This window comes from Schistocerca americana, chromosome 7, assembly GCF_021461395.2.
Source record: "Schistocerca americana isolate TAMUIC-IGC-003095 chromosome 7, iqSchAmer2.1, whole genome shotgun sequence".
Lineage (NCBI taxonomy): Eukaryota > Metazoa > Arthropoda > Insecta > Orthoptera > Acrididae > Schistocerca > Schistocerca americana.
The window spans coordinates 593,718,033-593,734,183 of record NC_060125.1 but is presented as its reverse complement, the minus strand read 5'-3'; the positions used below and the strand labels follow the sequence as shown (position 1 = coordinate 593,734,183).

Genomic DNA, 16,151 nt, shown 5'->3' with positions numbered 1-16,151 from the left:
CACAAAGCAAGATGAGTTAGTACTATTTCAATAACCATTTACGAAAATTCAGAACTCACGCTTCTAGCTGCGTAACTGGACTCTCTTCCGCAGGTGAAGTGGCTGAAAGAGGAGTTGGGATTCCATCACGCATTTAACTACAAGACAAATGACGTCACAGAGGCGCTGAAGCAGGCGGCATCTGACGGCGTCGACGTGTACTTCGACAATGTGGGCGGCGAGCTGAGCAGCGCAGTCATCAACAGCATGCGAGAGTGGGGCCGCATCTCCGTGTGCGGCTCGATATCTGGATACAACGAATCTAACCTCCCGAAGGCTACCATCATCCAGCCCGCAGCCATATTCAAGCAGCTCCGCATGGAGGGGTTCCTGTATTCACGGTGGCACAACCGCTGGGAAGAGGGCATTACCCAGCTGACGCAGTGGGTCCGAGAGGGAAAAATCAAATACCGTGAGACTGTAACAGAAGGGTTTCAAAACACCCCCAAAGCCTTCGCCGGTATGCTGCAGGGTGACAACTTGGGGAAGGCTGTTGTTAAAGTGTGAAGAACTGTAGTGTATCGGAAACAATTTCACAAGCATGACAAGGACAATTTCTTTCAGTATTTTGTACACAGTACATCAAGAGAAAGGTGCATGGTTGCAATGGAATGTTCTTCAAAACTTATGTTTGTGGTTTCAGTTTTTCAATATCATTCCACATCATTATAAAAATTGAATAAATACATGAAAATAAATATTGTAAGTGGATAGTTTGTGTTGTTGCCCCAGATGATAATTATACTAATATTTTGACAGGATTTGTAAGTAAGAAGTAAGTTTAAACAGTTTATTAACAGAGGCGGATTATAAAACATGCATGCTACACGTACCCATCATCACTGTGTCAGACATCCTAATTATGGTCGTATTGAAAGGCTCCATGACGAGCTAAGAAAAGAGACATATTTGTGCCCGAGGCCACGCTAGTTAATACTGTATGCTGCGGACAGTGGCCAGTGGCGTAATCTGCATCGCAGTGTGGCCGGACGCGCATCTACTGACCAAGCAAATTGTCAGCATTCCAAACAGGTCGGCTGGCGAGCGCGTGTATTGTACCGTACGCCTGCGCGCAACCCTTAAACCCTTACATCACTTTACGCAGAGAAAAAGAGCAACCATAGGTGGCTTCAAACGACCCCCTGGGCGTTACGAATCTATTTCGCCATTTGCGGCATCAGAAGGCACTGCAACACGTATTTCATTTGCAAATACAGTAACGTTTGGTGCAAAGAAATGAGCCTTCAGGATGGCAAATGGTTCAAATGGCTCTGAGCACTATGCGACTTAACATCTGAGGTCATCAGTCGCCTAGAACTTAGAACTAATTAAACCTAAGTAACCTAAGGACATCTCACACATCTATGCCCGAGGCAGGATTCGAACCTGCGACCGTAGCAGTCGCTCGGTTCCAGACTGTAGCGCCCAGAACCTTACGGCCACTCCGGCCGGCTCAGGATGACAGTTTCATACATGACCAATGCTGTTGACAAAAGACAAATTAATAAAAACAATAAAAACACAATACTGACAATCAAGTATGCATTAACATTGCTGGATGAATCGAAGGACTTAATTCCATTCGCTGCTACAATGAAGTTTAACTCATTATTGCAAGAGATTACATTTTCAGAGATGTCCTTAATTAAGTTATTGTCTTCAGGAAAACTTGATAAGGAATGCTTTCCATATTTTAATATGTATGAATCATTGTAATAAACAGATAACATTCTCGTTAATGGCAAATGTCCAGTGGCATGTAGTTGGCAATACACTAGGCATATCAAATAGTTCACACGATAAATCACAATGTGTGGCATTCAAGATTAATCCGCTATTATTCAATTTGAGTGTAAAGGGTACCTCAGGTGCATCATAATTTTTACATGTAAATGTGACATCAAGCGTGGAGTTAAATGAGAAAATTATACCTTCAGAACATCGTTTAAGAAATGGATGATAAAGATGCGTCAAAAATTCTTGGGGAATGATTCATAAACAATTCTTTCTCACGGCTGTACACTCTACTGTCTAAGAATACTGCCGATTCAGGGCGATTAACTTATGACTACATTTACACATATGCAAATCACTTTCATTTAGGGACGCAAAATACCTTCAGTCCTTGCTGATCAGTAGGTAATCATTCAGTACATACTTTACATGAGTACCTGCCTGTGTCCATTTCACGGGGTAAGTATAAATCTTACACATTTCAAAATTATGCTTTGATCTAGCAGTGAGAATAGAAACAATAACAGTTAATTCATCTTCAATAATTAAAGAGTGTGTAGAGGTTAACTTATAGTTATCGTATAAATTGTAAGAGTTAAAACAGGGTAAATCATAGTATAGGTTGCATCTAGCTTTCGCACAATTGATTTTAGGATCTGTAAAAATTGTTCTGGATGTAGTAGTACACTGCTCAAACAATCATTTGAACTACTTTCTAAGGCTGTTCTTAAGTTAAGGGCATCAATGATAGCATTTGGTAAACTATCAGTAATCCTTAACAAAAGTGTGTTTAAATCAAAGTGTGCACTGACAGCATTTAATCCTTGCAATAATTCTTGGATATTTGCGTTAGTTTCATTACGAATTACGTGGAAATGTAAGATAATTTGCTTTACAATCTGTTCAATGAAAACTGTGTGGTTAGTAATGGTTCTTTGCATATTCATTAATACGATAATTTCATTAGAGAGGTTAGTTGAATCTGTACTGGACTGTTCTTCAAGAGCTAATATTTTGTCTTTAACTTCCAGCAGATCTCGACTAGTTAAAGCACCAAATACAGACAAAGGATACTCCCTCCAAAATCAAACCAGGCATGTTTATGCCTAATTAAAGTTTTGTGTAACAAAAGCTTTAAAAACGGTAAATCTCTTGCTCATAATTGGCAAATATAGACTCTACCTGCATTTTAGCTGTGCTCCAGTTATTATACCAAGATTTACCCATTTCCAAAGTTGTATCGTTACCCTTAACAGAACGGATTAGATCAACTTGCTTCTTTACAGAACTGAACTGTTACTGGATTTCTCTCAGATTGTACTTGAGGACAAATTTTGAATTAGTTGTTGAATCTACCATGTCTGATCGTGGTTCAAACAAAACACCTATACTCTGTAGTACTGTTACTGCAGCATTAGTAGAATACCCTATCACAGCAAACATTAGAATAAAAATGAACATGGTTAATTAGTTCTAAATACTAGAGCTAACAATAAACATAAAATAAATGAGTTTCTTGTGGTACCCTGTGGAATAAAAGATTTAGTTTGACTTTGCACTCGTGCAATAGCTTCAATACTAAATTTTCACAACACATTCACATACTCACATGGCTGAAATAAACATACGCATTGCACTCTCACACACTACACACGTTTACACAGATTGTAAGGGTGTCTGGAACAGGATCGCTCGGAACGTGGCGATGCCTCGGCCTCGAAGTCTGGACTGCGACCTCGCCACTCTTGCTTCCTGGGTTTGAGAACAGCAGGTCTGCCTCTCTGTCGGTCCTCGTCGTCTTGCGATACTACAGGAAACCTACCCAGAAATGACTTCACGCGATTGACATGAAAGAAAATCGAACGAAAGGGCAATTTGAGCTTAAGAGTGACTGTCGACAACACCTCCAATATTGGATATGGTCCTTTCCAAAACTTCTTAAATTTTTCACTTGACGCTTCTTTAACTCCACGTTGTTCAGATACACAAGATCTCCAATTCGATACTATGGCACTGCTGCTTGGCTATCGTGTTGTCTTGCTTGCTGAAGAAAGGATTGATGATTTCGCTGTTTCACTCCCCTCCGTGCTTCCTTTAGTGCTAGATCCCTTACATGTTCGTCGCTGGTTCCGGCAGTCGATTGTGCAAAGTCCAAGGGTGAGTGCATTCATCTTCCGTAGACGATTTCATATGGACTTAGGCCAGTTGAGCTGTGCATTTTGGCATTCTAACAACTTATCAAATATGGTAAACAGACATCCCAATTGTCGTGTTTGCTGCTCACATAATGGCTAACCATTTTAATAATTGTTCTGTGGACTCGTTCGACTCTTCCATTTCCTCCAGGGTGTGCTGAAGTAGTCCTTAACTGAGTTATTTGCATGAGCTTACAAGTCTGTTTAAGTAATTCACTCATAAAATTCGTTCCTTGATCACTAATTATACTTAATGGTAATCCAAACTTAAGAATCGATTCTTTTACAAAAACTTTAGTTGTAGTCTCAGCGCTCTGATCAGGTACTGGTATCATGAGAAGGTATATAGAGAAATTGTCTAACATTGTCAATATGTATTTGTTTCCATCTTTAGTCTTAGGCAACGGCCCTGTGACATCTAGTCCTACTCATTCAAATGGTTCACTTGTCTCTGGCAGTTCTTGCAATGGTGATCTACTTTTCCCTACAGTGTGCCGTCTGTTACAGGAATCACTTTGTGAAACAAACTCGAAAACGTCAGCTTTGCGACTCGAGCACCAAAACAGTTGAGCTGTTTTTATGTTTGTTGCTTTTTTACCACAATGTCCTGATAATTAAGAATCGTGTTGTTCTCTCATGATTTGCTCTTTCATGCTTTCTGGAATAACTAGGCGGTTTCCTTTACTAGTGATTTTGTACAATAATCCATCTATTTCGACATAACTATAATCATTTTTCCATAATTTGCATTGTGGATCTTTTTCTTGAGCTACCTTTAACTCTTCTTCTCGACTTATTGTAAGACAAACATTGACTTCTCGACTCATTGCATCAGCATTCAAATGTTATTTACCAGGTCGGTGAATAACCTTAAACTGGTATTCACTCAGTCTTAATGCCCATCTAGTTAATCTGGAACTTGGATCCTCTAAGCTCAATTACCATTTATGTGCAGCGTGATCTATAATAACTGTGAATTCTCTTCCTGTTAAGAAACATATGTTATGTGTTATACCAAAAACCAAAGCACAAAGCACAAAACTCCTTCTCAGTAGTAGTATAATTACATTCTGTTTTTTTTTAATAGTCTGGAAGCAAATGAGATTGGATGTTCATGACCATTCACTTCTTGAGACAAGATTGCACCTATAGCAAAATTGGATGCATCTGTTAAAAGAATAAAAGGTTTACTGAAATCCGGATAGGCTAACGTTGGGTCTGTGGTTAGAGCAGTTTTAAGTTGTTCCATTGCCTTTTTGCACTCTGTTGACCGATTAAATGTGGTTCCTTTCTTCAGTAGCTGTGTCAATGGAAGAGCTATACTCGCATAACGGGCTATAAATCGTCTGTAGAAATTTTACAGTCCCAAGAATGATTGTAGTTCCTTCAAATTCTGTGGTTCAGGAAAATTCTTTACATCCTCAATTAATTTTGGATCAGGTCGAACACCTTCACTGGTGACCAAGATAGTTAACTTTGCTTTGTGCAAAATGGCATTTATCTATTGACAAAGACAGGTTTGCGCTTCTTATATGCTCAAAAACAGCCTGTATTCTCTCAGTATGCTGCTTCGTGTTCTCACTAAAAATTATTACATTCTCTAGGTAAACAAGTTATAAAATTAATAAAATAAAATAAAATAAAATATTAATTATTTTTTCTGTATGATTGTCTCTCCTATGAGTCGTCAGGTTTTAATTATTCGGTATCAGACGCTTGACAATGGCTTTTTCGTAAAGGCAATGTTACTCGTAGTTGACCGTGAAATAAAACTGAAATAATCGGACTTCGTAATTAAATCGTTTCCAAAGACTGCTGCAGTAGGTGCGGACTCATAAACTAAATCTCAATATTACAATAATTTGCCAGCCATGCCAAAACGTCGTACAGAGGTGATTGTCTACTAAACAAAAAAATTACACAGTTAGTTAAATCAGATATATTCAATGAATAAGCCTACAGTTCACAATCCTACTTACTTTTATAAATATAAATTCTTTTCAGAATCGAGTGCCTAGTATGGTTGCAACTCGCAGTAATTTTCTATAACATGAAATATGGCGGTGTGCCAGACAATAAACTAAAATACGTGCTTCTCGCACCACTTCAACCAGAGCTCTCCTTTCTTAATCAAACATACGAGTAACGTAATTGTGCTTTTGTTTTATCAGCGACACAGCGCTGCAGTTGTGTGCCATAGGCTTTATTTACTTGTCACTGATTATTTATTTAATTAATATCTCGCGTTTCCGAGGAAACTCACGCTCGGCATGCAAATGTGCCTTTATAAAGTGCTTGTGTTGGGTTGAGCCCTCGTAAAACTGAATCCATCAGGCGTTGAAATGTAGCTGGAGCATTACGAAGTCCAAATGGCATATGATGATACTTGTATACTGCTGTTACTGTGACAAATGAATTGTTTGATTGATCATCTGGATGCACTGCTAACTGGAGATAACGACTTGTTAAATCACATACTGAAAAAATTCGACATCTACCCAAGTAATCCAAGGTTTCCACTGAATTTGGTAGGGGTTAAGTGTCGGGTGTGTTCACAGCATTCAAAGATCGCTAATCAACACAAAAACGGAACTGTGGTTCTCCAGAAATTGATTTCTTCTTTACAACAGGCGAACACCACGGTGGGTCTAAAGGGTCTCTTGGTTTTATAATTCCGGCTTCTAATTGTTCTTTAACCATGTTTTCTGCCAACTCTCTTTGACTGAATGGTATTCGGTAAGGTTTCTGTGTGATTGGGGCTGCATTCCCTGTATGAATATGATGCTGAACTAAATGAGTGACAGGTAAATTTGCACGTTCTCGGAATAAATCTGCGTACTCCAACTAAACAGGCGTAAAATCTTCTGTTCATCAGCTGTCAAATTTTCTATCTTCTTCCAAATCTTGCGCTTCAGTTCATTATTAACTTCGTCTCCTCGTTGCAATTTTGCGGTACTGTTACAAAAATCCGTGTTTATAACTGCAGCATTTCTTACCTAATCTGGAATCTCTATTACGTCACTGTAACTTACGCTCGACATTTCAGCAACTTTCGTTCCTCGTGGCAAAACATCATCCTCATTGCTCATATTCGTTATTGTAACCGGGACTCACCACTGTAGCGACACCTACACTTCTAGCAACATAACAATGCATTATTTCCAGTTACTCACTTTTATCGGATCGCTCAATTAATAACAGACCTCCTTCCTTGCATCGGTGTGACTTAATTTCAACATAGATTGTCTTTCCTGCTCCCTTGAGAATTTGCTGAGGCTGATCAATTTGAACATCGACTCGGACAGTTTGAACTGAGTATTGCTGCTCCTTTGAGTGCGGTCTGAAGAACGATTTCCTAGGTTGTAGTTGCTACGGCCTAGTCTGATCTTTCTTTCTGCGAAAAATATCCTTGCCTCGTTAGCGGACAATAAATCAAATCCAAGTACACCGTCGTAACGCGTTTCGTTATTTGAAACTACTTGCACCCTTGCTGTGTATTTATCTTTATTTTCACCCTCATCTTGGCCTTGGCCAAGAATTAATTCTACGTCAACTTCTCCACAGTTACGTAGCTTCCCTCCGTTTAATCCTCGCACTTTTAATAGCGGCGGTTTCAGTTTATCCCGTTTATCTATGCCACACCACATTAATGAGATTTGTGCTCCTGTGTGAATGAGTAGTTTGATGTTTCTCCCACGATATACAGCACCTATCACGAAGTCATTTTCGGTCTGATTTTCACTGGAACTAACAGGAACCACTGTCTCTGGCAAGGGGCGGAAGGAGTGGTGGCCCGTACGTCCCCGTACTCGTTTAAAGATCTGGCAGAATGTCTGTTGTTCGCATTACCTTTATTCTTGTTGCGACAATTTCTCCAAACATGACCCTGCATCCAGCAATGACAGCAGATTTGATTCTCTTTACAATCTTTACGCTTGTGACCCAGCTTATTGCATCTGTAGCAGTGTACTGTCGTGTTGAAAACTCTGCGTTCTTGCTTCTACATCTCATTCGGTCGTCTTAGTGCTTCAACGAAAACAACAGCTGATTCTACTGCTTCCTGAAACGTTTTACATCGCGCCAGTCTACCAGCTTTGCTTACTTCCTCTCTGTGCAATGAATGTGTCCAAGGCTCTCTGGTCGGCTTCGAACAACTGAATGCATTTTCATTTTCATCTTCTACTAACTCGTACGTTTGAGCGTTGATGTTTGGAATTCTTTCGGCAAACGGCTCGATAGATTCGTTTCGCCGCATTCGCAAACTGTAAAGCGGCTCTCTGTAAAATCTGATCGCGTTTTTACGTTTAAATCTCTGAACAACAATCGTTCTAAGCTCATTGTAATCTTCTGTTTCCACGCAAGTAGGCTCCGCGCTAATGAAATCTTGTGCTGCTCCCTAAATTCTTAATTTGTCAAACACTAGCTTATCGGAATCTGTCCATGATCCTAACAGGGCGGCACCTTCAAGTTTACGAAAAAACACTTTCACGTCATCTTTGGTTTTCCCGCTAAACATTGGTACTGATGGCAATAATGAAAAATTCTTTATTGTAGTTGTACTGCATGAACTATCATTTGACAAGTCTTTCGGAATGTTACGCTCGCTTCTTTCTGCTTTTAACTGCCGAATCTCTCTGCTGCTGCTCGAAGTTCACGTTGTACTGCACCTCTTCGGGACTGAAGATTTTCCATAATTATCCCCATGCTGACACGACTTCCATAAGGGGGTAGTTTGTGTTACTGCCCAGGATGATAATTAGGCAAAATATTTGTCAGTATTTGTTAGAGGTGGGTCCTTGAGGTACAGCAATACGAGAAAACGAGAAGTAAGTTTAATCAGATTTATTAACAAAGACGGATTATAAAACACGCACGCTACGCGTACCCATCATCACTGTTGAGCCGTGGAAAAACTGCTGTTTTGAAGAGCGCGCCGCAGCGCGTAGTGTAAAGCAGTGGCCCTCCGATTCTGGCGGTGGCGCCGCTGTGGCAGTCGCAGCTTTGGTGTCTCCCCCTGGTGGGAAAGGGGAAAAGTTGCCTGTTCACGTGCATTTAAGGGGCGCTATGATCCCGGCAAAGAGGTTAGTCTGTCAGTCTCGGTGAGTCTGGTCAGGGGGTCAGCCGGAGTGAGGCTGGGTCAGTCTCGCGTCACCAGTTGCTGGTCTGTCTCTCGTTTGCATTTGTGCGGCAGTTAGTGTCTGTCTGTCGTCGGAGTGCTAGTATGTCTATCCTTTGGATCAACTTTAAAGCCAGAAAATGAGTCTTGCCACACCGCCAGTAACAGAACTTAGCTAGTGGTCGCCCGGTAGGGGCTGAGTTCCTGCATCTGAGTCTGCGCGTTAGGCCGCCAATCTGCTCGAGTTGCTCAGGCAACGGTCTTTGGCGGTTGGATCGGTCGGATGGTCGGTCGCGCACTGAGACGCGAGATGACTTGTCCGCCTTGAGCGTCGGCGCGTGTGAGGTCCCCACGTCAGTCCAGTGGGCAGCGCCGTATAGAAGGGGTAGTGGCTTCGCGGTTAACAAGAAACCAACAGGAGCGAAACCACAACATCGGTCTGGCTGGTGCGAGCTGCGACGCCGTGAGACGGGAGATCGGCGCGCCTTCCTGCGTCCGTTGAAGCGGCTGGCAGCGGACGGTTCGGGAGAGCGTTGGGGGTGCTGCGCCAGGTCTTCGACAGAAATCGCAGTTTATTACAAGTTAAGTGGTTGGAGATATGTTGTTTCATTTACTTGTTAAATTCTACTTGTTTTCTTGGTGAGGTCACCAGCCGCTTTGTTTGGGGGTCGTCCCACCATTCTTCTCCGTTTGCCCACACGCGTGAAGGTGGTTATTTGTGAGTTGGGTGGTCCGTTTTTCCCTTGTGGAATTGGGGAGGTTTACAGCAATCTGCGGTTCGGGTTGTTTAGTAAATCCCCCCCCCCCCCCCCTGGTCAATCTGCCGTATGTTAATAGCTGCCTCTGTCATGTTTGTCGGATTCGGTGTTAACGAATTTATAGAATTAAGGTAAAGGCCGAATTCCTGAAATATGTTTTTATCTTGCCTATCATCTTGCGAGTCGTTATATGTGTAATGTAGAGCATGTTGTACATTTCATGTAAGTCTGAATTTCATGGGTTTTATAAAGTTGCCACCCTTCAACCGTAAGAGCCCTTTTAAAAACAAATTGCACTTTTTGTGGCAAATAATTTCTTAGTGTCAGTGTTTGTACCATTTCCATCCCTCTTACGGGGTGCATAGTTAATGTGTTTGTGTGAGTTGTTAAAATTTTTAGTTTAAAGTAATCTGGTGTGTTGCAGATTTCCACCAGTGTAGTTTTTCAGAGGTCGTTCGTGACTACGGCCGTGTTGAAAGGGAGCGGAAGCTTCTCAGCCCGAAGGCTCCTACTGTAAATAAATTTTTTTGTTATTCTGCCTCTGAATAATTGTAACTTGATATTTCGAGGTTGCTTTCTGATTGTAATTTTAAATCTGTTTTTGAAAAGGCTTTTAGGAATAAAATTCACATTTGTTAAAGGTAATTTTATTTTCCATCAGTTACTTCCTGGCAACTACTTCCACGCTCACCTAGTGTCATTAAATATGTTAATGTCCTTGGTGAATCGCTAGTAAATAAAGTAAATTCCTTAAGAAAAGATTTTGAAAGTCTGGCATCCTAATTACGGTCGTATCGAAAAGCTCCATGGTGAGCTAAGAAGAGAGACATTCGCGCCCGAGGCCGCGCTAGTTAGTACTGCCCGCTGCGGACGGCGGCCAGTCACTTACCGCTGCGTCGCACTGCGGTAGACGCGCGTCTACTGACCAAGCGAATCGTCAGCATTCCAGACACGTCGGCTGGCGAGCGCGTGTTACATATTGTATGGCTGCGCGCAACCCGTAGACCGTTACAATATTATATATTTAGTATTTTCTACTATGTCCACCATTTCACTCAGCCATCGAAGTATACACTTGAGTTTGTATTATTCATAAAAGCAGCCCATTCTGAAAGCTATACTTGTAGACGATGTATAGGAGTGTTTGATTAAAGTGTGACTTGTGTGGTTATCTATCAGGACTGATGTGGTACTTGGGTACAGTGTTATACCATAATCTTCCAACGAGAGCAGTGTTTCAACAAAGCAGTTGCTTCTACCATAAAGCTATTAACAAATATGTTCATTCTGCAGATTCAGCAATGTGTCTGTTAATGTAACTGTGTCGATTTTTCGACCAATTAGAACCTCTTCCTATTACTTCAAATGCTGAAATAGACATACATATTACAAATTTTTTGATTACAACAAGCATTAAATAGAAAAAATGTCTTTCTACATACTTACAGAACAGACAGGATACTCAATGGTAGCCACAGCCTGGGGGATGTTTCTAGAATGAAATTTTCACTCTACAGCAGTGTGTGCGCTGATATGAAGCTTCCGGGCAGATTAAAACTGTGTCCCGGCTGTAGCAAAGCCATGTCTCCGCAATATCCTTTCTTCCAGGACTGCTAGTTCTGCAAAGTTCGCAGGAGAGCTTCTGTGAAGTATGGAAGGTAGGAGACGAGGTACTGGCGGAATTAAAGCTGTGAGGACGTGGCGTGCGTCGTGCTTGGGTAGCTCAGTCGGTAGAGCACTTGCCCGCGAAAGGCAAAGGTCCCGAGTTCGAGTCTCGGTCCGGCACACAGTTTTAATCTGCCAGGAAGTTTCATATCAGCGCACACTCCGCTGTAGAGTGAAAATTTCATTCTAAAATCAGACTGTTAGAATTATAAAACAGGTGGTCCTATGTGTCTTAGCCAATGTGTGTAAAAGACAATGATGGAAACTCACATGTTGGTCACGATTGCAGTAATCATACTTACGACCAAGATAGTATATGAAAATAAAATCTCAGTAATTGTTTCCTGTGTTCACATAAGTCGCAAACATATTTGCGACTACTTAAGAAGATGTTGTAAATTCCTTGAAAGCAGTCAGCAATGAATTATTACAGCACTGTTACCATGACTTTAACAACAGAACACAAAAGCAAGACAATGCTGATGTCATTAAAATAGAATTACGACGGGTACATGTGCACAAAGCGACAAAAACGCTGGTTTTATGAAATTGTTGTGAAAATTTTAGTACAGGAAGCAATTAACTGTTGCTGGCGCACTATAAATGATAACTTCAATTAACGTTTCGAATCTACACGAACTACAATAATTGACGTAAATCGAAGATTAGTCTTTGCACTCATTGCAATAATTTGTAAACTTAATTAAGTTACTGATAGTGATAAAAACAACATTTAACTGCATATGTTTCGTGCCAACGTAAGCCACAGTCCTCCACTGACTTAGTTACCCTAATGGTGCTATTCCGACATACCCTGTCGGACAAAATCTCTGGTAGTAGGGTTCGAAAATCGTTCGTGGAAACGTTAGTGTCAATGAAATTTAGGACCAGAGATGGAGGTGTGCTCAGGTAATCTAATGGGTAAACCACCAGCTAACGGTAAGTAGGAATTTGCGTACGGGTCTGTGGCTTTAGCTACACCTTGGATCGATAAAAATGATTGTCAATGAAATTCGCCAACAGCCATTCAATATGACATGGCACAAATCCGGCTTGTGGATTTTATCAGCGTAATGTGATAATGAATTTAATGGATGAAGTCGGTTTCAGGTCTCTGGTCCCGAAGATCACTTGTGCTATCAAGTTTCTGTAACCATGTGGAATGTAAATATTGATAAATCAAAACATATCTTTACAGCTCAGTATTTATTTCATAAACAACTTGCGAAAGACGCCCCCAACAGACATCGGACATGTTTATGCACTGCTGCCGATATCCATTTAGTTGGTATCCACAGAACTAGAAAGTATTACAGGTTTGCATGATGTACCACATCATCAACTCATTTCCAAGTAACGCTTGGTTTCTCTCTATAATTCATTTAACGAGAGCGAAGTGATGTTACAAAAACTAAATCTAAGAATGTATTTAACAACAGAATTAAGTTTCCTGAAGGCCAGCTCTATTTTCGTTTGTACTAGAATTGATGTAAAAGAGTTTTTCTGTTGCATACTGAATCTGTGTGAATCTAAAGGCTTGGCCTAAACGATTCATTGGGTTTCAAAGCACTGTTTATTTACAACTATGCAACACGCAGAGACAGGTGGAACATGAAAAGATAGATACATCCACCAAGTTTTTGGTACATTCTACAAATATTCAAGATATGCATCCTTGGTCACCTGACAAATATCCCAATGTTCCTCAAGTACTTTCACTAGCATGTCTCCGACAATGTTGGTCGCAGCTGCAAAACTTTATTCTTAACATAATCCACGAGGAAGAAATCACATCGCGAGAAATCCTGTGAACTGGTGGGGGGGGGGGGGGGGGGGGGATGGCAACAGAGGAACATTACACAGACCAGCGCGCTCTGTCAAGCGATGTGGAAGATCTCTGTTGACAAAGGCATGGACAGTTGTGCTCCAGTGAGGTGAAGCTCCGTCCTGTTGACGGATGGAAGTCGAGGAGTCAGCAGTCAGATGTGGCAACAACCACAACAGCAGCATATCCAGCTGCACAGAACATTTCGCAATCTGCTCTATGAAGGAAAGGGGGCCTTACACCTTTGTCGTCAATGTACCACAGATGACATTCACTTCTGGTGAATCCCTTCCCAACTGCACATGGACATGCAACAACACAGTACACCACATTCTAACTTTGTGACAATTCACGTTTTCTGACAGATGAAAAATGACCTTGACGCTGAAAATCGATGTCCTCGCAAAGTCACCATAATCTTCCGTAGCTTGCTGAATTTGGGTACAAAACTACATTTGGCAGGCATAATCATCTAGGGTCAGTTGTTGTAACAGTTGCAAACGGAAGAGTTTGAAAGGCAAACGACCGCAAAACATTCTTAACGGTTTTCGGCGGAATGCCCAGATCACGGCTTGCACGAGTGGTTGATTTTTGTGGGCTGCACACAAAGCTCTGTCTCACACATTCCATAATTTCCTCTGAAGCTGACAGCCGCCATATGCTTTTTCCTTTAGACAGACAACCAGTATCACGAAACTGGCGAAACCAAAGCAAAATGCACTGGTGACCAGGTGTAGCTTTTCTATTCGTATATTTGCGCATGAATACACGCTTAGCGCTCGTACCCCACAAATACTTAGGATAGTCTAGCCCACAAGAACTCTTCTCCAGCGTTGCCGCCACCTTGTAGGGTGCCGTCACAGGTCTCCCGTCTAGCGTGCACGCGAGCCTTGAGGCAGGCATTTTAAACTTGATGAGTGGATCTATCTTTTCATGTACCATCTATCTTCGTATGTCATATACTTGGCAGTAAACAGTGCTTTGAAACCTAATGAATCATTTAGGCTGACTCCGTATTTAATGTGGTAGAGACCATACCAGAGACGACTATAATTTTCATACAGATGTCTGCCATCTTAGCAAAATAAAATCGGTGAAATTTTTACGAATCTTAAAACGACTGGGAATTTGTGCATAAAATATCTCATCTTAAAGGCCTATTTGCGCTGATTCCAAAAATGGTCATAGATTTTTGCGAGGCTTTAATATTTCCGAAGATAATTTAGTATTGTGTTTATATTTTAGTAATATTGACTGAGCTGATGTGTTTCGAATATAGTTGTATTTTTAAAACGTGGTCTTTTGTCCTTCAGCGACTGACGAACACTTGTTTGCTTTCAGAAACAGTCTTTTAATTGAATTTGAGTATTACGCATCACCTTCCTTTGTTAGTATTCAGGGTGACCCTTCCAAACCTCTGACATTTCAAAGGCCCAGCTAAAAAGAGCCTAAAGTAGATATAGTAATGAAATCGCACTGTATAATAGAGCTTCTCAAAGACTTTATTGAATACTCACTAGTACACCTCTTCATATGAAGCATTTGCAGCACAAAGAATATCGAGTCTGTATTCAGTTTCTTGCCACGTTCTGCTTAACATGTCCTCTGTCACTGTTGCAATCGTATCAGTCATACATCTTAACACAGTGATCTCGTCCATTTTCATTGCGTACATGCGGTTCTTCCCGAAGAAATCCAGTGGGGCAGTATCGGGGGAACGTGGTGGCCAGTCAGTGGTTCTACCGCGCCTGATCCAGCAACTTGCAATTTTCGTATGTAGTAACTTGAGAACAAGCGTTGACCAGTGCGGCAGAGCTCCATCTTGTTGAAAGGTGATGTTGGGTTCAACTCTTTCATCTGAAGATATTGCATGGGGGCTTAATTATATATTACGAATGCAAATTCTTTTTAAATTTTTAGTAGCTGTATGTCCGATTACGAAGTCTCGTAAACGGTTGGCCCTGACTAGTTTTAGTACGCAATCTGACTGCATAGAATAACAACAAAGAAAGGAACGAAATTTTCCGATAACACAATTAATTAAGTCCCCAGCAGCTATAAAACCAACGCAACAACAAAGCACAAGTGTAACTGTTCTGTGTGTGGAAGTGTGATTCAACGTACACATCTGGCACGGTTCTTCTTCAATAAGACAAGAAATTTTAAATATCATTTATACTGAAGTAATTAAAAAAAATAGAAATACTATAATTGCGCAAGAAAACCAGAATTACACTCTAATACAAGAACACAAGCCAGATGCTTTGTTGACTGAACCTGTAATGACGCATTATTTATGGCATGGAAATAATGAAAAAAAGGGAATATTTTACCTTCATGTATATTGACGAAAAGCACTCTGATCATTACAATATCTCCATTCGAACAACATCTGCTGTCTAGCCCATCAAACAACTGCATAATACATGGAACAAGCACTCCCTACTACAACATATCAACACCGACTCACTACTACCACATCTCAACAAGCACTCTCCACCACGACTTCTCGACAAGAACTCTTCACTACGACATCTCAGCAAGCACTGACTACTAAGAGTTCTCGACAAGCACTGACTACTTCCACATCTCACCAAGAACTGCCAGTGGAGGCGGCGGAATAAAACTCTTTGGGGCAATCTCTAGCCGTGCCGGGTGATACGCCGGGTGATACGCCGGGTGATACGCCAGTATGGCGATGACGAATACACGCTTCCAATGTGCGTTCACCGCGTTGTCGCCAAACACGGATGCGACCACCACGATGCTGTAAACAGAACCTGGATTCATCCGAAAAAATGACGTTTTGCCATTCGTGC

The 16,151-nt window shown here is 41.3% G+C and overlaps 1 protein-coding gene across 1 annotated transcript in view; it reads left to right on the top strand.

Annotated features, from left to right (window-relative positions):
• Positions 1-546, top strand: part of LOC124623133 (prostaglandin reductase 1-like) — a 96,372-nt gene extending 95,826 nt beyond the window's left edge. Inside the window, exon 3 of the mRNA XM_047148924.1 lies at positions 94-546. Coding sequence (XP_047004880.1) covers positions 94-546 — 453 coding nt within the window. The remainder of the gene's footprint in view (positions 1-93) is intronic.
• The last annotated feature ends 15,605 nt before the right edge of the window (positions 547-16,151 follow it).